The sequence below is a fragment of the Pyrus communis genome, chromosome 15 (genome assembly GCF_963583255.1).
Source record: "Pyrus communis chromosome 15, drPyrComm1.1, whole genome shotgun sequence".
NCBI lineage: Eukaryota > Viridiplantae > Streptophyta > Magnoliopsida > Rosales > Rosaceae > Pyrus > Pyrus communis.
The window spans coordinates 7,736,336-7,760,758 of NC_084817.1; the positions used below are offsets into that span (position 1 = coordinate 7,736,336).

Consider the following 24,423-nt stretch of genomic DNA (forward strand, 5'->3'; position numbering starts at 1 on the left):
CTTGCCTGTTTCGTTCCACCGCTAAACACGGCTAATTATTAATAAAATCGGGATTTTGATTATTTGATATCAAATCCCTTGACTTGATATCTGTGTTTATTTGTCAACACCATCTCCCATGCATGCGTACACCATATTTTACTTTTGTTTGTTTAATTAAATATATGTTGAAAAATAATGAACAAATTACCCACCCTACATGGTTTTGTTGTGATTTTTTTTAACCTAGTGCTCGAGAGATAGCTGTCTATATATGAAATCTCGAGAAGAGAGACCCTTCTGAACCGTTTGAATCCTACGAGTGAATAAAAAGGTGGAAGGGGAGCAATTTAAATATTATGAAAGCTTTACCCTTTTTACCTTCTCTCTTTATTTATAGATATAATAAAAAAAAATATTTAAATCGGGTTTTAAAATTCAACTTGCTATAAGATTCAATCCAGTTTTACTTTTTTGTCCACTGATTCTTTTATTATACTCATTTTACATTTTTTATTAGAGATAAATTAAAAGAAAAACTAAAGAAAAGGGTTTAAAAACTTTGAATTTTAACGATAAGGACAAAATAAAGAGTAAAGTGAATAGTACTAGGATTAACTTTTTAGTGTAAAAATGTGGTTTTTCGTTAAAGTAAACAGTACCGGGAGCTTTTCATTAAAGTTCCCTAAATTAAAATCTTCTATTATATTATTGTTTGGTAGTATTTGAATTTTGAATATTTAAAATTGAATTAGTTTCAATCTACTCGATATGTATCTTCCCACAGAAAACAATATACAAACATAAACTACAACCTAATTACTAAAGGAACAAATACATACCAACACTTGCAAACCAAATTAAAAAGGTACAAAAACAAGATATACCTACAAGAAAAACACATAACCTGTGATACAAGAATATAGTTATTATTGATACAGGTCGAATATCGAAAATAATATGTCATATAAATAGATAACACAATTAACCTGTTATATAAATTGATTTCAAAAAATACAAAATCTCTATGATATAGGTAGATAATTCGTACTCTGATTAGGAGCGGCTTGGACATAATTTCAATGATCATCTTCCTATATGATAGGTTAAGAATAAAACATGCAATTTGAAGAAATTAATCAAATCAAGCTCCATTCTCGTTAAACAACAAAACACCAACAAAAAGAAAAAGTAAAGAAATAAGGAGACTTCACCACACCACAAGCCTAGCTTGCCGTGATGGAACTTGTTTTGATTTTTACGTGAACTGGAACAAGAGGAAGAAGAAATAACAAAAAGAAAAAGTAAAGAAATAAGGAGACGAGTCCGCACTTGGACAAATAGAGGAAGAGAGATAATTTTTGTAGAAGTCTTATCAGGTAATTGTATTTTTAAAACCTCACTAGTCAAAATTCATTATCATAAATATTAAGGGGGGAAGATAATCCTAAACTCAAGGGATAATATTGATGGCTCACCACGTTATTATTTGTCTTGGACGATTAATTGATTAATAGATTCAGTTCATAATTTTATGGAAAATTGTTATTAGCACTCTAAAAATCATATTTTACACGTATTATTCTTTCTAAATACAAAAAGTTTGAAGTGCAGATTGAAAATTTTGAAATGCTAATAACAATTTCCTTTACATTGATATATAATGATGTGGTGATGCTCACTATGTTATTTGGTGCCGAATAATTCATTTTCAAATATAAAACTTAATTATTCAAAGTAAATAAGAAGTTTCTAAATTGATAACTACTATAACCATATTGTTGTCTCTAAATCGAATTAACAGGTTATGCAAGTGGTCTTTTGTCACAATGGTCGAAAGATGTTGAGCCATTGCATGAAGAAGTGGGTTCAAACCCCATCAGTGGTTAATCTAACAATATCTATCGTTTTACACACACACACAAAAAAAAGAAAAAAAAAAAAGAAAAAAAAAAAAGGGGTTCTCGCTCATCATAATAATAATTATGTTTAGCCTTTGAGAATAGTTCAACCGGTAACCGATGATGAAGGATGGGATATCGAGTTCGGATTATGGTTAGCTCACCAAATTTGCCGTTGGCTCTTATGCTTCTGACCGTAGGCATCGCTATGAAAGCAAGTTTTCAAGGCCATAAAAGGACACAGGAATTTTTGGCTTCTTTACCCTCAAAAGTCTATGAAGATGATGTTTTTTGGTGCATGTAGTTTTCAATAGCGACACTTTTATAGAGAGGAAAGAAAAAAGTGCAAGAAAAAAATAACATGTTAATTGATTGGTCTTGTTTTTGGGTTGCGTGATAATATTTTTGTCTGAAGTAATAATGCGGGATTAGGCGCTACTTTCTTTTGGAAGTTGGAAATTAACTCCGCTCTTTGGAAAAAGTGTTTATCAGTTATTGGGGTTCATAAAAGCTTAAAACAAACTAATAATATTAGAAAGATTAAATTTTATAAATTAAATGATGTAGTTAAAAATGATTGAATTATTATTTAAGTGTTGATTAACGTACTTATTTACTATTGGTGACGCATACTTGTAAATTTGGTTAAAAAATTTAATATTCCTAGCATTATCCAAAATGAAAGCTCTGAAAGTCAGTTCTTGTCGACTCATATGGAATAGCTATGGATGTAACCTGGGAAAATTTTCAAAACCTAGACGACTCCTGATTTTGATTAAATGATGTGCCCAATTTATTTTGAGATAATAGACTTTTCTAGCATAATTACAGAGAGAATATGCACAATATAGAAATAGGCGGTGACCCTAAAATGGGTTGATAAAACAAACGATTTTTTTCTTCAGTACAACGATATATTTTACATTAAAGGAATGGGGAATTCGGCTAAGTGGCTATAAGCCATACAATGGGGAACTTAATTTGGTATCGAATTTGCCATCTATAAGATTTGAACCTAAAACCTCTCACTTACAATGAAGAAGAATATCACCAGACCGTAATACTGGGTGACGATAAAACAAAAATATTACACCTTAGCACAGACGCGTAACAGCTCATACACCACAGTTAAACGAAAAAATTACGTGAAAAAGGCATGTGGTCTTTTTCATTTGGTATAATAACCTTCATTTTTCAAAATGGTATGAAACCCATGTCAAATAGGACAACCCCATAATCTTGCATAAGTATTTTGCTTTCATTATTGATAGAAATCTTGTGATTAAAACATGGTGAAAGATTCGTTGTATGGGATGATAAGCCTCATAATGAGGTCACGTCAAAGCATTAGCCCTAAACCATAAGGTTACAATTTTTATTGGGGTGTAATATCCATACACATCTTTCTAATTTTTGATCGTCGGTTCGGATGAATTAAAAAAGATCAAAGGACATAAATTATCAAGAGGTGTGTGAGAAGTAAGATTTAATTAAAATTACAATTTTTTATTTTAAAATTTAAGTGTTTTTGCCACTTAGTACTATGGTCTAGTGGTATTCCTTTTCACTTGTAGGTGAGAGGTCTTAGGTTCGATTCTCGCGCAAAGAGGAATTTGAATCACATTATTGCTAACTCATTGTGAGGCTAAGCTCACCCACTCCACCTAAAAAAATTCAAGCATTTCTAAAAGCACTGTCAAGGAAAAACACTCTTTATTATCCGAAAACGTTAACACTTTTAACCACTAAAAAGCACTGCCAAGTTCCCCTAATTAAAAGATAACAAATTAATTTATGCATTTTTATAGGAATGAGAATTTTCTCCAGACCCTCTTTGTGAGGTTCTTAGGGTTTCTCAAATCGTGTCTGTGTTATCGCACATCTTGCGGCCAGTCCTCTTTCTTTTTATAGGAAAATGCTATTTAAACACCTATTTTTTACCTCTCATACACTCTTGTTAATCTTTGCCCATCTTCTTCAACTCATTATATCCATAAAAGATTCAGAGAAGTGTATGAGAAATAAAAATAGGTATGTAGATAATACCCTTTTAATAACGGTGAGATTAATAATTATTATTTCTAATGATTGTTTTTATTGCTGGGCTGGGTGATAAGGGCCTCAGCCACAAATGAATGTCACAATCAGGCTATGTAGGCCTTCTCAAAGTTGAGCTAGCCTATACCGATTGGCCCAGTGAAGTTCGGTTCTTCCAATTGTTGAATATCTTTCGTAATTAGCCCAAATCCGCAGATGGATTGAGTAACTCAAACCTAACAAATAAACAATCCCAATTAAAATCCACACAAGATGGGATTGAATGTCTATTTCAATCCTACTATGTAACAGTGAAGAACAACAAAAAATATGGAGATAAAAGTGAAAGATAAACGATATTTATTATGTGGTAAAACCCTTTATACAATGAGAAAAATCCACTAGTACATTGTCGGTTGAAGAATTCACTAATGAATAAAGATTTTTACAATCGTAATATAACTCAATTACTCAATTGTAATCTCCTAAATGAATGCATATGAATCTTACCATACAAAGTCCACGAGATATGATCTTCTTCAATGAGTTGTCGTGCGATCCAAGTCTTCTTCGCTTAGACAGTATAAGAAATAAGCTAACTTGCGCTTTCAATATTCATCAAACAAACAGGGTTCACTCCCCCTTTTTGTGGTGTAATTTTCATTAATTAATGAAGTTCTTGTGTTGCCTTCTCAAACTTGAACAAGAAGTTGCTTCACAAAATAGTTAAAAGTGATCCACCTTCCTGCTTTTCCTTTTAAGTAAAACTCCTACCGTTGTTTTCTGTCTCCCCAACAAAAGAAATACTGACTGCTCGATCAACAAGTGCTTTTCTTCTTCACACCGTCGAATACATGTGAGGATCTGATATGACCACAATTTTCTTATAATCTCTCTACTTTTCACTTGCATGGTGGGTTTTATTTATTTATTTATTATTATTATTATTATTATTATTATTATTATTTATCTCGTGAAGTTAAAGCTCTTTAGATCAAACCCTAGTTTTTGAATTCCTATTTTTTTTTTCCAGTTTGAAATAAAGAAAATTAATAATGCCTCCACAACATAAGAGTGAAGTACTGATTTAGTCCCTGAACTATCACCTCAGTGAAGATTAGATCCCTGAATTATTATTTTGTTAGGTCCCTGAATTATTTTTTCAGTAAAATAAGTCCTTAAACTCATTAAAAATTGCTAATTTCATCCCTACTATTATATTCAAAACTATTTTATTCAATTTTTCGTCAACTTTAGTCACTTGACACATTTTAGAGTGTAATAGGTAATTTTCTTGCCTATAAGCCCTTAGCATTTTATATACGTTGTGAATTTAACGTCTAATTTAATATCTAAAACTAACCACATACACTATTTCTATATGGAAAATTATCAATCTACCCTTTAATGTGTATCACATGCAAGTAACGTGACTTGAATTGACGGAAAATTGAATATAGTAGCTTTGAATCTAATATTAGGGATGTAATTTGACAGATTTTTATAATTCAATGATTGATTTTTCTGAAAAAAAAAAAATAATTTAAGGACCTAATTTTTACTCATATGATAATTCAAGGACTAAATTGGCAGTTCAACTGCAAAACACTTTATTAATTTTAGAAATAAAGAAAAAAAGAGTTGATGATGTCCAGGCTTCCAGCAGTACTATATTTTCAAAGTAGTTAACAATAAGAAATCACCACACAAATGTTTCTAAACGAACTGCATAATACTGCATTTAAACCAAAACAATAAAAGTAGAATCCTTCCATATGAGAAAAAGCAGAAAAGACCTATTATCTTTCAACACTTCATGAAAAATCTTGCTTATTCAGAAGCCTTCTCTCTCTCTCTCTCTCTCTCTCTCTCTCTCTCTCTCTCTGTGTCTCTCTTTCACATGTACTCATAGTTCCGATACACTTACATCTAGAGAAAAAACAGAAAACAATTTAAATTACAAGTAGAACCTACAAGTCCATAAATCTTCAAACCCAAAATTTCAAAGTACATAGAATTTCAACAAGTTCACCCTCATGCCACTAAACAGAGAAAACCAGATGGGTTCATACTCTAAGGCCAACATTGTCCGCAAGCCACTAAGACTCTCAATGGGAAGTCTCCAAAGAACCATATCTGACATCTCAGCTGAACTAAGCAGCAGCATCAGCAGCAAAGAAGCCATTGACGATGACATTCATGTTCCAACCGTATCTGAGGTTGAGGATGCCAAGTGTGAGTGCTGTGGCCCGTCCGAGGAGTGCATGAACGAGTACATAGATCGTGTGCGCAGCCAGTTTTCGGGGAAGTTAATTTGTGGGTTATGTGCTGAAGCTGTGAAGGAAGAGATGGACAAGAATGGAGGCAAACGAGAAGCGGCTGTGAATGAGCATATGAGTTCTTGTGAAAAGTTCAATTGGCTTGGTAGGACATACCCCGTTTTGTACCAAGCTGAGGCCATCAGAGAGATTTTCCTAAAGAGTTCAAGAATTAGGGCAAAATCTATGAGTCCTAGAGATGAGAGTGTTCGAAAGAGCAATGGGGGTATTGCAAGGAGCTCTAGTTGTATTTCCGCAATCAACCGGGAAGAACTAATCAGCCCTAAACCTTAAACTTTAAACTCTAAATTGTAAACCTTTTTAATTTGGAAAGACTTTATTAATTTTTTCTCTATGTAACACAACCACCATCCCATCATAGTTAGCGTCAAAAGGGGTACTTTCCATTTACAAGAAATGTAACAATCTAATGCTAATCTTACTGTGATTGATTAGTTTTTTTTATTACAAGCGATACTATAATTCTAAACTACCTTAAGGGAAGAAGGAGGATTTAAACAAGGGATACTGGGTTGAAGATTCTTCAGAACAATTCAACACTTGCCTATGTTGTTGATTAGTTAGCCCTAGCACCTAACTAAGTTTGTGCCAAATTTCTATTTCATTTCTTTATACATACTTGGTCTTATAGGATTGGCCTATGAAGGAATACATAAACGCCTTGTATAAAATTGAGCTTATACAGTCTCGTTTTTCTTTTGGTGGAAAATACAGTCTTGTTTATTTGAGCATATATCAAATGCCGGCAACTTTTTTTTTTTAAACAAAACATAATTTTAGTGGGTTAAATTGTAATTGTTAGGAAGAATGGGGTCGAACTCGCACCATGCATGGTGCATTGACATAACTATGGTAATTGCATTGACATAATTGCTTTCTCCCCTTATTCTACAACTATTCATCACATATTGTAAATAATCTATTTTGTCAATATTTCGATAGGAATTGTCTTGTGTACCTTTTTTTTTTTTTTTTGAACGCGTCTTGTGTACTTTAACAAACTAAACTTCACAATCACAAACATGTTGGTGGGAAAGTAAGGTGGTGGCATAGTGTGTTGTGTAGAATATTCTCAGAGTGACGCGTCGAAGGCCCATTTCTAATAATACCGATATTGTTCCTAACTTGATAATTATCACCTGCACAATCTATCAAGTGTGGGGTTTTTTTCACAAAAAATCTCGGTATTAGTTGGAGTGAGGTTAGGATATTTAAACTTTCTTTTCACAGAGATAAGGTCGATGTGGGATATTTCAACACGCCCCCTCATGTGGGACCTAATTAGTGGGTCACACATGGAAGATCCACACATCAACAACCACATGGAGCCAAGGGGACTCACCCTACATGCAGGGCCAAGGGGCCTACCATCATCGTGTGGGGCCAAGGGGACCCACCCATCACATGGCAGTACATGCCCACACTCTAGCTCTGATACCATATAAAATTATGATAGAGACGGGCCGAAGGCACATTGCCAACAACACCAATATTGTTTTCAACTTGGTAATTACCACATGCACAATCTATCAGGTGTGAAATTTTATCACAAAAAATCTCGGTATTAGTTGGAGTGAAGTTAGGATATTTCAACATGTTGTTTACGTTTTAGTTGTCCATTCCAATAACTTCCCACAATTAAAGATTTTATCGAACGTTAATCTTTTCCATTGATGGGTCATTCTTCACGTCTTTGTTAGCTAGATAGTTTTGTTGGCAGTGTAAGATGGAGGGGTAGCATACTATGGGCTGGTTTGGTATTGCTGTGCTTTGAAAAAAAGCTGCTTCTGCTGTGCTGTGAAAATAAGCAGCTGTGAAATAAAGCAGTAGAGTGTTTGGTAAACTTTTTTGTAAAAGTGCTTTTGAAAAAAAAAAGCAGTATTATAGTATTTGGTAAACTTTTATGTAAAACAGATGTGAAAAAAAGCCAGTTTTTCAAAGCTGGGTTTTGCAGCTTCTTGTTTTTGGCTTTTTTTCACCCAAAACTGTGAAAAAAAGCTGAAGCTGAATGTTTACCAAACACAAAAACAGCTCACAGCTTTTTTTGATACCAGCTTTTTTCAGAATCACCTCAGTACCAAACCAGTACTATGTTTTATCATCCATGGTTTTTGCATGCATTTACTTCTTTTTTGGTTTATCAGTATCCGTGCGGTTGGCCATCTTCAAAGACCAAATCACTTCTTTTGTGGGTTTATAAGAGACGTATAAAAAATTTCAGCATGAGTGTGTCCCCGACGTTATCAATTTAAATGTTATAATATGAGTGTACAATAACATTGTATTTATAATCTTAAATATGGTGTGTGTGTGTGTGTGTATATATATTAAAAAATAAATACAAAAGCTGTCACATCCCGGTTCAGGCCCCCATCACATCCCGGGCTCGACTCCACCGTAGCACGATATTGTCCGCTTTGGGCCCCAACCAGACCCTCACGGTTTTGTTTCTGGGAACTCACACGAGAACTTCCCAGTGGGTCACCAATCCTGGGATTGCTCTCGCGCGAACTCACTTAACTTCAGAGTTCCGATGGAACCCAAAGTTAGTGAGCTCCCAAAAGGCCTCGTGTTAGGTAGAGATGGGAATATACATATAAGGCTTACAGGATTCACTCCCATGGGCGATGTGGAATGTTACAATCCACCCCCCTTAGGGGCCCGACGTCCTCGTCGACACACATCCGGCCAGGGATTGGCTCTGATACCAAATTGTCCCCAATCGAGGCATGATGGCCGTTACATGAAGTTGACGTAGTCATGTGCACTGTGCGGAAGTGAACGTGATATGAAAACACGGATAAATAAAAACTTGCTAACTAATTACACTAGACTAACATATCAGTGCGAGTGAAAATGTTTAGAGTAAAGGACACACATAACCAGAGCGTAGGTATCAGAATGTAGTCCAGAAGTTTAATTACTAATTATACAGATCATAAAAGAAACGTACACTGGTGAATGTCTGTCAGAATCGCCGTGAAGTCCTCGTGAACCACCAACACGAACTTCTATCTAAAACCTGAATAGACGTGTCAAAAGCTATTGTATAAACTAATTGTTGATATTACGTATCAGTGTGATGATCATACGAAAAAATATTTATATAAAAATTTTGGTCGATGCACAGTATGAAAATACACCGCTGAAAATTCAAATTAGTTAGCTCCACAAAAACCACAAACCTATGAAATTCTAAAGACAATGTGCATGGCTCTTGAATTCCTCACGGGTGGAAACTTGACTACAAGAAATTAATTACATAACAAATATAATATCAGCTAAGCTTATGAATGTATTTTACATGCATGCATGCAAGAACTCCGGCCGCCATCTGAACAAAGTGCAACACGAGCCGTAGCTAGCTAACGAACAATTGATGCATGGTGCACTTGTGAATCAATACTTTGATAACAATGGGTGACATTATTCAGCCACACAAAATTGATACATTTGTTAACATATTCTTTAATACATGTACAATAAGGTTTTTTTTATCGAATGATTCATGAGATTTGCATAACTCCTGATTTTGGTTTCTGAGATTTGAAATCAATAGAATTGGTCCATGAGTTTGTTCACCATCAATCATGTTGGTCATTCCGTAAAAAAATCTCCATTAAATAAGGATAAAATGACAAAAATACCCTCAGTTTTTTGTCAAATTATGACCTAATGTTTAATAAATTGAGGGTAGTTTTGTCATTTTAATCTTTGTTTAACATAAGTATTCACAGAAGGACTAAAATGGTTGATGGTGGATAATCTCAGGGACCACTTGTATTGATTTCAAATCTCAGGGACCAAAATGAGGAGTTATGCAAATTTCAGTGACCATTTTGGCTAAAAAGCCTTTTCTTTATAATCCCGCTTGTACTACTTGTTTGCATAAGATGTAAATTTAATGTGGCTGTATGTATGCATGTTTTGTTTGTGTGTATGTGAAATATAGAGATTAGCTCAATGATATAACAATAAAACTATTTGAACGCAAAACAGTTCACACATTTAATGACACAATCTCATAGAAGTGGGCACTATAATTGTACAAAGGCATTGTTGACCAAGAATCTGGGGGTATTGATCTTTCTTTAACTGAACCAGCTACGTATAAATCTGCAATCAAAGATCTAGTTTGGTTAAATGCAATGAAGGAGGAATTGTATGCCTTGTATAAACAAGGTACATGGAATTTGGTGCCTTTACCATCTAATAAGAAGTGGGATACAACTAGACACAAAGGTAGGCTAGTTGCAAAGAGGTTTAGCCAAGAACCTGGATTAGACTATGGGGAAACTTTTAGTCCTGTAGTGAAGCCAACCACAATGAAATTAGTTATGGCTTGTCAACAAAATTGGATTGGCCTTTGAGGCAACTTGATGTGAAAAATGTTTTTTTTTGCATAATGTTCTCCAAGGAGAAGTATATATGGCTCAACCACCAGAGTTTCTGGATCCTAGTTATCCTGCATTGGTATGTAAGATAAATAAATCACTCTATGGGTTAAAGCAAGCCCTTAGGGCTTTGAATGAGAGATTCATTGCCTTTCTACCTTCATTAATCTTATTCAAATTCTTCCTTGTTTGTCAAGAAAGTTGGTTCCTCTGTTGTGATTTTGTTGCTCTATGTAGATGATATTATTATTAAAAAGCAATAGTTTTGAGGTTATCAGACATGTTAAATGCTCTCACTATTAAGTTTGATATTAAGGATTTAGGTCCTTTACATTTCTTTTCAGGAATTCAAATTACCGAGAATGCAAATAGGGTTTTCTTATTACAAACCAAGTATATCCAGGAATTGTTGCAGAAAACTAAGAGGAGTGATTCAAAGTCCTATTAAACTCCATGTTTGCCTTATAATAGGCTCTTGAAGGATGACGGACAACCTTACAACAATCCAAGTTTATATAGAAGTGTAATACAAACTCTGCTGTATCTCACCTTCACTAGGCCGGGTACATTTTTTTTTTGTTCATCAGGTGTGTTGATTTATGCAGACACCAATGGTTTTCCATTTTGCTACAATAACATGGATCTTGAAATATTTGAAAGGTTGTGCATCTTGGTATGTCATATTCCAGAGGACAGTTAGGGCTCAAAGCATTCAGTGATGCTTATTGGATTGGGCTCCCACTGACAGAAGATCCACAATTGGTTTGTTTGTATTTTTGGGTTTAATTTCCATATCTTGGTCTTCTAAAAAGCAAGAAACTATTTCTAGGCCCTCAACTAAGGCTAAATTAGGCTGCATCCAACAATTATTGAGTTTTCTGCAGATTGATGTTGGTTCACCACCTATATTATTTTGTGACATTCTCGCAGCAAGAGTTTTGTCATTTAATCCAATGCAACATCAATGTACAAAACACATTAAAATAGATGTGCAATTTGTTCGGGGGAGAGTTGCCAAGAAGAAGCTGTTTGTGCAGTTTTTTTCATCGAGAGAACAATTTGCTGATATACTTACAAAGGGTTTAAATGCTCCCTTGTTTAAGATTCAATGATCCAATCCCGTGCTTGATTTCTCCAAACAAGAGATTGAGGGGGGATGTGAGGAGTATAATATTGTGTAAATGAGATCTTGTCACTTGTAATAAGATTAGGTGATTTGTTAGGAAATCTATTAATAGTGAGTAATCTCGGTATAAAGGCACTATTAGTAACTTCCTCATTAAGAAACAAATATTAAGTTCTCTTTTTCCCTCTTCTCTCTCTCTACGATCGACTCTATTCTTCTCTCTATCTTTATGTGCTTCTGAGTGTAATCGTTTACAGAGCAAAGGCTTCGAAGGACATTCTCTGATGTTTTAGTAGAAATAAACAAGTGTAAACAAGCAATGATTTTATGCTTAATGATTAAGTGAAGCAAATAAAGTGCGAATGCTATAGGCTGAAGGAAGAGGTGCACACCAGGCTATATCAACGAAGTTGAAGACTCATTTTCAGGTAAATATGGTTTGTGGCCTTTGTTCATGGTTATCAAAAATAATATGACGTGGGCTCCAAATGGTCTGCCATGCAAGAAGTCATGAGCTTTGACATGGGACTTTTGTCAGAAGTGCAAGCACTAGGCTCAACTAGAGGCGGATGCATTAAGGGGCAGGGGGTTAGCTGACCCCCAAACTTCAGTGGATGTCCATGGATAACTTGAGTGCTGACCCTTCGAACTTCGGTGAATGTTCATGGATAACTTGGGTGATGCCCTTTTGAAGATTGTAGTTGGCTTCATGCATACCCTCCAACTGTAAGAGTGGCTCTTCTTCATATCATTTTTTTTAATAAATATCACTTTGTCAAAACGACATAGTTTTGGACCCTTAGTTTAATAAAAAATAAATAAACACCAAGAGCCAAAAAATTAAACGCATGGATGATGAATATTGTGGAGCAAAAAATAATCAAAAAGCGACACGTGGATCTTTGGATAGAAAAAGGACAAGAATACCCTTGAGGCATATCAGGATTCCTACGCGTGAGCAGCAGGCAATCATCTTTCAATCAAGTCAAAAGTTCCCAAAATACGTATTTATTCAAAACCTATTTCATCCATCTTCTCCACAAGGTAACCCCCAAAACATTCCTTTTAAATTATGTTAATTGGTTAATTAATGAAATTATTGCCTAATTAATCCATTAATTACCAATTAAACTATCAATCACAACCACAAAATACACAAGAGGTCGGTCACCTTCTCTCCCAAAAGGACTGGCCATGCATTATATATTTGACCTCATTTTCTCCTCTAAAAAGCTAGGTCTACACTCTTGCTAAATACTCAAAATTCTCCAAACACTTTTCCCTCAAAATTCTAACTTTGGCATAAGAGGTTCTTCGGCCAAAGTTCGCCCCCCCCCCCCCAATTCATCGTGGGCGAGTGAGGCTATTGGCCTTGACCTAAGGTGTTATTTGTTTTGTAGGTGCAATTTTGTCCAAGAACAAGGAGGAAGAAGTTTGCATCCACAAATATATTACTCGAGGGATATCACGGTGTGAAGCTCAAATAATCACAAACTTCCATCATTATCATGCGGAGCTCTTTGTTGTTATCGTTGATAAGTAACTTGTGGAATTAAATAGTCATTTTGATAAGGTAAATACAAAGTTGCTTCTTTGTTTGGAAAGTTTGAGCCCGGATGATTCATTCTCAGCTTTTGATAAACAAATTGCGCAATTTTATCCGAATGAATTTACTACTTGTCAACTCTTGGCACTTTAAGATCAACTTGGGCATTATATTCTTGATATGCGTTCAAGTAGTGAAGTTTCTCAATTGAAAGGAATTGGTAGCCTTGCAAAAAAATGTTGGACACGGGGTTAAATAGAGTATATAATCATGTGTATTTGCTAATTACATTGGCTTTGGTTCTACCTGTTGCTACTACTTCAAGGGAAAAAGCTTTTTCTGCTATGAATATTGTGAATACTCCATTGCAACTGAATGGGATATTAATGGTTGAGTGATAGCATGGTGGTTTATATTGAGAGTAATGTTTTTTCTTCCATTGACAACGAAGCTATAATGCAACTTTTTCAAAATATGAAAACGCATCGAGGACTATTGTAAACTTTTTGTTATTTGTTCTATAAGTTATGAATGATGGAACTATAGTTTAATTTTTAAGGTTATTATAAGTCTAACAAATGTTTGTGTTTGGGTTAATATTTGAACATTGGGCTTAGATGAAAGAAAGCCCAAGAGTGCCTAATTAAAGGGGACCTGCTCGAAGCCCAGCATCAAGCCCAAAGGCAAATTGAAGCCTTCTCAGCCAAGATATAAGCCACGTGCTTACCATTAAAATGATAGGTGATGGAGACTAAACTACTACCAGCCAAAGAATACTTTCTAGTGGCATTTCAAGTAAAAAGTTGATGACTTACTACCCTCCAAGTGCTTTCGGGCAAGAACAAAGTTATAGCAATCGGGCTAAATTGCCTATAAAAGGAGGAAGAGACCCTAGAGACAAGGATACTCAATCAATCAAACAAACAAACATACAAACTCTGCTCTCCAGCCAGATTTGCATCCAAAAACTGAAATCAACCTAGATTCAGTCTTTTTTTAACAACAAGCCATCTCTTGTCCAGTTTAAAGCTCTGCTATCTCCCTTAGTGGCGTAGTATCGATTCCCTTGTGTAAACTTGTTTACTATCCATCCCTTTTTAGCATACAAACCTCTGTTAATTCAAAGAGAAGTAACTGCAAGAAGTTCAACCTTGCCATACAAGGTGAAATCTTGCCCGAAGCTCTTTATTTATGTTCTAAATTTGTTGATCTATTACTTAATGCATTCTTCAATTTATATTCAAGTCATATCCACCTATTTTCCTACTTTGAGAGTCTTATTTGTATATGGATCTGGTTAGTTTAATGGACATGTTATTATTAAAATCAATCAAGAACAAACAAATAACTTAAGGGGATATAGACTCCCTTTATTCGATCATATAAGACTATGAACTAAAAGTCCTTGTTTATAAGGCAAGAAAAAGAACTTAATGTGGACTTAACCCATCCATGACAATCCTTGGATAACAAGAAGTCCGAGTAACTTGGGGCACAAGTAATTGACTAAAAACTCTTGTTCTACATCTGCTATACTGAGATAATAGTGGCATGCCTAGCACTTAGTTAGTTTTGATTGTGAGCCTCAAGGCCTACACCTAAGGCCCCACAAAGGCACCTCTCAGAACTAACTTTATCCTCTTCTTTAGCACATCAACAAGCAAAAGCCCAGCTACACATCCAAAGTGCCAATCCCTTAGGGAGTTGTGCTGAGGTCCGAGGATCCTTCTCCAGAGAATTCTTCGCCTGAATAGTTTGTAAACTGTTATATGTGACCCTCCGAAATGTTTTTCCTGGATCCGTCACTGGGCTCAACTCGAACAACAACATGTCAATGTCGAAGCTTGGTCGAAGAAATAGATGTGGTCTATGAATTGATTTCAAGCAATATATGTAACGATTGACACGATGAAGTACACTACTTGGCTTGATGTCAAAATATACATATACATACTTTTGTTGTATTATCACTATTTCATTTTATTTGGTCTGACAAAGAGCAAATTCAGAGAGATTGAGAAATCGATCAAGAAGCTGTAAAATGTGATTGCTTCAAGTTTTCACTCAATCAACAATGGGTGCAGACTGTGGAGTAATTGAGTTGTTCAATACAAGAGCATTATCTATTACAAACCAGCCACATCAACTACTAACTGAATCAACAAAACATAAACTGAATTGATAGCTAAACCTAACTCCACTACTTAACTTTTTTTTTAAAATTTTATTTTTTATAAAACCTCAACCATACGAGGAGAATTTTATTGACATCGAAAAAAAAGTTACATCTAGTCAAGGGAGATATAAACCTAACCCCTCATAATACAAGAAAAATGGATAAAAAAAATACATGAAAAAGAATGAAGGACATAAACTTTACCCTTCTAGAAACACAAACAATTAAAATACAATGAAAAGAGAGAAGACATGAAACCTAACTCTATTGCTTAACTGATTAAGCTATGATCAAGTGTTACATATTCCATTTTGTATATAACGTGTGGATGTGGAGTTTCATTCTATGTTAGAAAGGTAAGTGATAGGATTTTTCTCACCTACGAAAAGAAGGTTAAAATCACACAAAATACTTGTAAGAGTACAAGGATATTGTAGTATAGATGCTCATGTAAGGTCGTTCTCCACAAGGAATATTTAAATAATTTATGTAAACATAATTCCTAATTAACTACTTAAACTTAAATTTGAGAAAAGAGATTTTGAATTTGGGTAATATTAAAAACAAATTTTAATTAAAAACCAAGCAATAAACTCGTCCAAAATTAATACTATAAAAGAAAAGGGTTTTAAATACCAATTTATAAAAGCACTAGGGTTCCTCCATCACATAGCAATCCTATGTATTTTTACCAATTACTTATAATCTACACATGCCACTTTGAAGGTTAGGTTTTCCTAATATATATTCTATTTGGAACCTCCAACATAGAATGTATATCTAACATGCAATCCGGAACGTTCAGATCAAATATGAACATGAGAGACTCATTATGCTTTGTGAAAACCCTTTGAAAAATCATGCAACCCTTACGACGTGGTGTTCATCTTAAGTGAAATTACAATTATTAACCATAAGAAGCCAGTGTCAATTTCAGGGAACCTTCCGACCAAAATTGCATCAAATTACTTTTCTAAATATCATAATGGTGATCAAGTATTAAGATAATTAGAAAGTTTAGAACGGTGAAACGAATAAGTTACGCATATTCATAATTGAAATCATAGAAAAATATTATTATGAAGAAAAGAATGAAAACACCTTAGAGTAAAATTATCAAATTCTCCAAGAACCCTAGCCAATTTCCTAATTCCTAAGTTGCATAAAAGAGAGGTAGAAAAGACTAAGGCTGGCCACCTTAAATATCCTACACCTATCGCATAAATCCTAATTGAAAGTATTTTGTTCCAACTAGGAAACCAAATAATAATACAATATACTAGAAAATAAAGTCCTAATTAGGTTAGGAGAATCTGCAAGGGACTGTCCAGCCACGTTTTAGCTTCAAATATCCCCAAATCCGGCCCATGATAGCTTGGTTTAAAGACCAGAACGTTCTGAACGCATCTCCAGAGGGCCACGAACCCATTAGAGGTCATCTTGGGCTCCAAAAACACAATTCAAGCCCCGAAACGTCATTTTCCAATATCGCGCACTGCTCCTTTATTCCATCACCAGAAAATAACTGTTTGGTGGAAAAATTTGATATTTTGACACGATTAATCTAAGCAACTCATGAACATCCTCCAATTAGAATTACTCCAAAATTCATCCATTTGATTATGTTTTTCTCCAGATGAAGTCAAAAGTCCTATATTGAAAATACAATTTAAAGTATCAAAATTCTTCTAAAATATACTAAGAATAGGGTTAAATATATAATATAAAATCTACCCGTCTGTAAGGGACCTTTCATTTATGATAAGGAGTTGGACTCTCCTTTTAGTGCCAATTGACTTTAGACTACATAGAACTCAACTTCATTGGTGCAAAATCTCATATCGTTCGTGAGTTTTCACACGTGCAATATGTATACCATCTACTTTGGGTTTTCAAAGTTTGAATATATCATGGAGCATGTGGATGCAAATTTCTTCCTTTTTGTTCTTGGACAAAATTGCACCTACAAAACAAATAACACCTTAGGTCAAGGCCAATAGCCTCACGCGCCCACGATGAATTTTTTTTTGGGGGGGGGGGGCTTTGGCTGAAGAACCTCCGATATCAAAGTTAGATTTTTGAGGGAAAAGTGTTTGGAGAATTTTGAGTATTTAGCAAGAGTGTAGACCTAGCTTTTTAGAGAAAATGAGGTCAAATATATAATGCATGGTCGGTCCCTTTGGGAGAGAAGGTGACCAACCTCTTGTGTATTTTTTGGTTGTGATTGATAGTTTAATTGGTAATTAATGGATTAATTAGGCAATAATTCCATTAATTAACCAATTAACATAATTTAAAAGGAATGTTTTGGGGTTACCTTGTGGAGAATATGGATGAAATAGATTTTGAATAAATACCTATTATGGGCACTTTTGACTTGATTGAAAGATGATTGCCCGCTGCTCGCGCGTAGGAATCTCGATGTGCCTTAAAGGTATTCTTGTCTTTTTATCCAAAGATCCACGTGTCGCCTTGTGATTATTTTTGGCTCCACAAATGCCCCCACATCTGTTGGGCTGCTTGCAGAAAAGGGCAACAAGTGTAGAGATTTTCTTGCTTTAGGAAACTTAGGACTGCTTCTTATTTTGATGTAGATTCCTTCTTTAATAAGAAATTAGATCCTTCTAGGAAAGGGAAATAAATTTCTCTCAAAGCCTATTTAAGTCCACCTTAAGTATTAAATCAACTTTGGAGGGCAATTTATTCTACCCTACAAGAGAGAGAGAGAGAGAGAGAGAGAGAGAGAGAGAGCTCAGAGGACATGTGTTCCCCCTCCCCTAGCAATCTTCTACATTTTGCCCGTTCAAGGGACAATTCTTCGTTGCTTTCTTCGTCTTCTCTGCGCCACACCAAGGTAAGAAAAATTTAATTTTCCTTGTCTTCTTCTTAGAGAGTACTGTGGCGGGGCAATTGTCAGGGTGGTGCAGCACGTCGGCTGGCAGAGGCCAGAAGTAGGCTCGGCATGGGCCAATGAGGTGTTGTGGCAGGGACCATTGCTTGGGCTGCTTGGCTTGGCTAGAGCCAAGGGCAGCTTGTGCGGCTAGGGTTGTGGATTGAGGCGCTGGGGGGCAGTGCTAGGCGAGACGCATGGTTCATGTCATTTGGACTCTTGGTTCTGACGCAGGCCAAGCTGGCGATTGAGAGAAATGAAAAGGTTGCAAGCCTTATGGGCTGCTAGAATGTTGAGCATGCAGGCCTCCTGCCTGCTAGTCCGAGAGAGAAAATGAAGGAAAAACCAGTATGGGTTGAGCTCCCCTGCTGAGTACCGTGAATAGTGTTGGCTGCTTAGCTCTCTTTGTCGGGAGAAAGGTAGGCTGCTCCCGAGAGAGGAGGTAAAGAGGATCAAGGCGGATCTATTGGCTTGTCTAAACGTTGTTATGGAGCTTACTATGAATGAAGGTGGAAAGTAGAGATCTTCCCCGTCTGCTTAAGAGGTGTCGGTTGAGAAAACTGAAGACTTTCTCCGCTGCTTGTGAAGGTCCGCCTGCTCCTGAAAGTTCTGTGATTGACATGAATTATTCCAATGGGAAGAAAAATGAGGCTGCTAAATCTGAGCATGTGGTGTCTGCCATGTCGAGAATGGCTTGTACGATTGCTCAGCGTAAAGGTCCTATCATGCCCCCAATGCCAAGGTCTATACCAAGTCGACCATTGGGAGCCAAGTTCGGTTCACCTTTGAAGAGGCTTTCTATTATGAAGAGCAATAAGGTGGACTTTGCTGCTAAAGTGGCACCAATGCCTACTCATTCTGCTGTTGAGACTGATTCGCTTGCTGGGAAGGAGGAGACTGCTCGCATAGGCAGTTGTGAGAAATCCATTAAGCCTGCTTCTAGGAAGGCTGCTGAGATCTGTGTGCTCTTGAAACTATATCTGCTTGAAGACATGGAGGCTTGTGCCAAGATTGTTGATGGTGTTAGAAAGGTTTGTTTGCCCAAATTCCTTTGTGAAATATACGACCTAATATAGAAGGACTGCTCTGCTTACTATAATGCAGATATAACAAAACTGCCAAGGAGGTGGCGAAGACTATGGCAGCTGAAGCTTATTCATCGGCCGAGGAGATCAAGAGGTTGGATTCTGAACTCGTTGCTTTGAAGGGGTCTAATACTTCTGCCTCCACTTTTTTGCAGTTTAAGACCACTCGCCAAGAGATCTTTGACTTGAAAACTAGGCTTGACGTGATCCAAGTTAAGTATGAAAGTGTAGAGAAAGAGATTGGATGTTACATACCTCAGATTCAAGATCTTGAGTTTGCAGTTTCTGAGCTTTGTTTTGCTACTTATGCAAAGGATGAAGAGTTTGATTGTTGTTTATAATCAAATGATCCACTTCAAGAGAATCGTCGATAGGTTTGAACCTCAAGTGTTGGAACTTCAAGGTGTACTGAAGATCAATGGAAGTCTGAAGAAGGAAATGGATGAGTTGCAGCGCGTCCGTGTTGGTCTGCTCGATGAGGATGAGCAGCTGAATGGTGATAAGGATGGGCTGGAGGTTTCGAGACCTTCTCTATTTCTCCGGAAGACTTGCTTGCTTTTACTTTTGAGTCTTCCATTGGTGAAGTAGTTAGAGAAGTTGGTGCCTAGGCTGGGGCAACCAGAGGTGAAGTACTGGATGATGTCGCTGCTAAGAGCGTCACGACTGCTGAAGGTGTGGCAACAAGTAATCGTGGGATATCCAAGCTGCTGAAGTGTAGTCTTCTAGGTAGCCTTTTGTACTAACTTCTTAGCATCTCGGTGCATGGTAGGTTAGCAGTAGCCTACGTTAAGAGCCTTCTATGCTAAGGATCGACCTTAGGAGTGATTTCCACAAACGCCTTCGTGGATTAAGTTTAGAACTTTCAAGTCATCGGGAGACACTAGGCAGCAGAGTTTTGGTCAGGTGTAGGATTTTCGGATGAGAATGCCGTTCCACATGTAGTAGCGTGCTGCCTTGATTTGGAGCTTCCTAGACTCCAATCTTTTCGTGGGGAATGTGTCATTGACCAGGTAGTCTACAATTGAATCTTTTTAGTTTAAAGTTGTACTAACTTGTGACACCTCGACTGCTGCCTTCGCCTCTATGCTTGGCTCGTCTAGATACTCCATCGGAATAGAGTGTTTGAGTTGGGGGTCGAGGCGGAGCTTAGGCTAGCTAGTGCGTCCACGTAATGTTGTCTGCATACGGAACTTAAGTGAGGGTGTAAGTCTGAAATGCCTCAAGTAGTCTGTCTAGTGATTAGCTGGGAATCATAATGAATTACGAGCTTTTTCACTGCCAAGTCTTTTGCCATTTAGAGGAATGCTAGTAAGGTCTCGTACTTTGTTTCGTTGTTAAATACTTTGAAGCCTAAAGTGATCGCCTACTCGGGTATCAAATTGTTTGGGGTGACAAGGACTACGCCAGTTCTCGAACCTTTGTAGTTGGATGCGTCGTTGACATGCAAATGCTAGAATTTTCCATCGGGTGGAGCATGGACGGCTAAGGTGTGCTCGGCTTCATCTGTGGCGTTGTTGGGCCGCTCTGTTACGTCGTGAATGCGCGATAAAGAGTCGTGGAGCTGGGGCCATGTTACACGTAGCAGGAGGTGCTCAACTGCAGGTATTGGCCCTCTCTAGAGCTAAATTATAGAGCAAGGGTCGGCTAGGGGCGTGTGACACGCAGCAAAAGGCGGTGCTCAACTGCCGGTACATATTGCTTCTATATAGAATCTTTTGGGGCAACGAGGAAAAAACTTGCTTTCGAGTGTGTCCTTCCAGTGTTCGTCTGCCCTTGGCGTGTCTTTTGGGCCAACTTGTTACGTTCGTCAGAAAACTTTGCATCCGCCAGGGTCTATGCCTTTATCGTCGTACGTCTGGATTGGACGGAATAATGCGTCATGAGGATGATTGCGTGCATTTGAATGTAAAACTTCAGCTTCTGGGTTGCAATAACTATTGCCAAAGTTAGCTTTTGAATTTCTGATAACATCGATGAGAGCTTTTGAACTGTGGAATACAAGTAGTCGGGCCCTCAGCTTTTCTCGTATGATGGAAGAGCTTATTCTTGTTTTAGATACCGTCAAACATACGAATAAGTCCTTCACTAATTCCAGTTTGAATAGTATGAAGGTGATGTCGGGTATTTCTTCAGGTCCTTGAATGTGCATCGGCGAGCCTCATCCTAAAGTGCATGCTTCTTTGCCAGAGCGAAAGAGTCTGCTAGAGTTAGATCTTCTTTCATGATCAATTTTTTAAACAGCGGGTGGTCTGTTGGAAGTCCTTTTTGGAATGCTGCTCTAGCTATCTAGCCTTTGCATCCGATTATCTTTGTATTCTCTACTTTGAACTTCTTCACATAATTACGAGTGACTCATTTGGGTTTATCTTGACATTGAACAAATGGTTGGACTTCTTTCTGATCGAGTGATAGGATGAATACTCTTTGGTGAAAACCAAAGTTCATCGAAACTCCGGATGGATTGTGGCAAGTGTCTCTCTGAGTCTTCATCCTTTTTGAAAGATGTGAAATGTGGCATGCTGAACTCGCGTGGAGGCTCTGCCTACTCGATCTTGTCCGTGAAGGGTGACTTACTTATGTTGGTTATGTTTCGTTGTAGTGCCTCGTCGGTGACCTCTTGCGTTGGAAATTGCACAATCGCTTGGTTAAGAGTCTTTTTATTTCTTCCTGAATTTGCCTTTATTGGGGGTAGTAGAGCTCTCGACTATCCCCAGCCGTGACTTGCTGGTCTAGGCTGCTCTTCCATGTGTTTAGCTGGTCTATGTCGCGGATGCAGTACGTATAATGCGTTCCTAGTAGGCAAGCGAGTTCTTCGCAGGCTACCGGTTAAAGTTGAGCTGGATTGAGTGACTGCTTCTTTCTGTTCGTCGTGCTGCTTACTCCGATGTGAGGTGGAGGATGCTCCTTGCGGGCTTAGCTGCGAATGAACAGTTCACCTGGAAGGTTGCTCATGTTGACTATCAGAGTGTGACCCCAACCATGTATGTATAATCGTTCGTGGGCCTAGTCGAGAATGCACGCTTCTCCGAGCGCTAAGACGGGAGTATACGCTATCTCGATGGCCCAATCGGGAGTGTACACTGCCTGAACGCTCGGTTCGTGGCTGGTCGAGTGGCTGCTTGCTGGGACTTTATTGGAGAGGTTGTTTATCTGCCCTTGTCCTACTTCGGGACACCTTGTCTAGGGCACATTGCATCTCGGTGCGCTGCAAGAACTGGTTCACCAAGGTCGTCTGCTATGTGAGAGTGCTCATCAACTCTATGACTTTTCGAGACAAGTGTTGTTCTCCATTTGGGTCAAAATAGCTTGGAAGGAATGCGTCTCCTTGAGCAGTGGAGGTGTGGTAGACTCCGGGCACGAGATTTGAGTTGGGAAATGTCAAATCCGCAAAAAAATACTGTGAAAATGTTCCCGGTTCGATCGTCGGTCTGAAAATTTGAAGCCAGGAAAACTGGGCCACAGGAGTAGGCTGCTCGGTGGGAGCAAGCTGGGCCACGAGAATGGGCTGCTCAAAGGGAACAGCCTGGGCCACAGAAGTGGGCTGCTCGGCATGAGCAGCCTGGGCCATGGAAGTAGGCTGGGCCACGAGAATGGGCTGCTCGACGTGTGGCGCACGTGAGTGTGAGGCTTGGGCTCGGCTTGGCAACGGTTTGGGCTCATGTTGGGATTGGAGTAACATGGCTTGGATTGTGGCCTTGGTGCCGTGAACCTTGGATGGCACGACTCGGGCTGTAATGGTGACACCATGGACCTCGCCACGGGTGGCTACCGTGGTGGCCATCATGACGGTTCCCATGGTGGAAACTCATGGTGGTGGTGCCACTCCACTTACTGTCACATTTAGCCTTGTGAATTGTCGCGGTCCCATCTCTTGAATATTGGAATTTTCCCTTATTGAATTTTCTAAATTTCTAGCCATTGTACTTCTCTTTTACGTTTTATCAAAGAATTTTTGTAAATAAAAATTCTGAAAATAAGAATGTACGAAAAATCTACAAATAGACAAGAAAATAGAAAACCTTGGATGCAAGAGTCTTCTATAAGTGTGGGACTCAACTCTCAATGAAAGCAGCAATTTGTGGATGCAAATTTCTTCCTCCTTATTCTTGGACAAAATTGCACCTACAAAACAAATAACACCTTAGGTCAAGGCCAATAGCCTCACGCGCCCACGATGAATTAGGGGAGGGGGGTTTTGGCCCAAGAACCTCTGATGCCCAAGTTAGAATTTTGAGGGAAAAATGTTTGGAGAATTTTGAGTATTTAGCAAGAGTGTAGACCTAGCTTTTTAGAGAAAATGAGGTCAAATATATAATGCATGGCTGGTCCCTTTAGGAGAGAAGGTGACCGGCCTCTTGTGCATATTTTGGTTGTGATTGATAGTTTAATTGGTAATTAATGGATTAATTCGGCAATAATTCCATTAATTAACCAATTAACATAATTTAAAAGGAATGTTTTGGGGGTTACCTTGTGGAGAAGATGAATGAAATACGTTTTGAATAAATACTTATTTTGGGCACTTTTGACTTGATTGAAAGATGATTGCTCGCTGCTCGCGCGTAAGAATCCCGATGTGCCTTAAGGTTATTCTTGTCCTTTTTTATCCAAATATCCACGTGTCGCCTTGTGAATATTTTTTGTTCCAAAGAGCACTTATTATTTTAAACAAGAAAGTTAAAACCCAAATTGCATGTTGCATGTGAATTCTTTGCTTTTTAGTCTTGTATCCTGGCTCATCGGTCTCCCAATTTAAACTTGGCGGGTCCATAATGTGACAGTCCGACATTATGCTAAAGCACTTGTGATATTTTTGTTCAATTCATTTCGCAATCTTTGCAGAGCAAAATATTATGTAAAAAAAATTGAAAAATCGAGATCAAATTAAATTTTAAAACTTTACAAATAGCTTTCAGTTAAAGATACCAAACAATTCAATTACAATATTAT

At 37.5% G+C, this 24,423-nt stretch overlaps 1 protein-coding gene across 1 annotated transcript; it reads left to right on the forward strand.

Moving 5' to 3' along the window:
* The first annotated feature begins 5,977 nt into the window (after window positions 1–5,977).
* On the forward strand, window positions 5,978–6,529 carry LOC137716992 (uncharacterized). Its single transcript, XM_068456318.1, has one exon. It carries the CDS (start codon window positions 5,978–5,980, stop codon window positions 6,527–6,529), a length of 552 nt encoding a protein of 183 aa, XP_068312419.1.
* The last annotated feature ends 17,894 nt before the right edge of the window (window positions 6,530–24,423 follow it).

Excerpts from the sequence above, each read along its gene's own strand:
- LOC137716992 (XM_068456318.1), top strand. The coding sequence starts at position 5,978 with ATGGGTTCATACTCTAAGGCCAACATTGTCCGCAAGCCACTAAGACTC.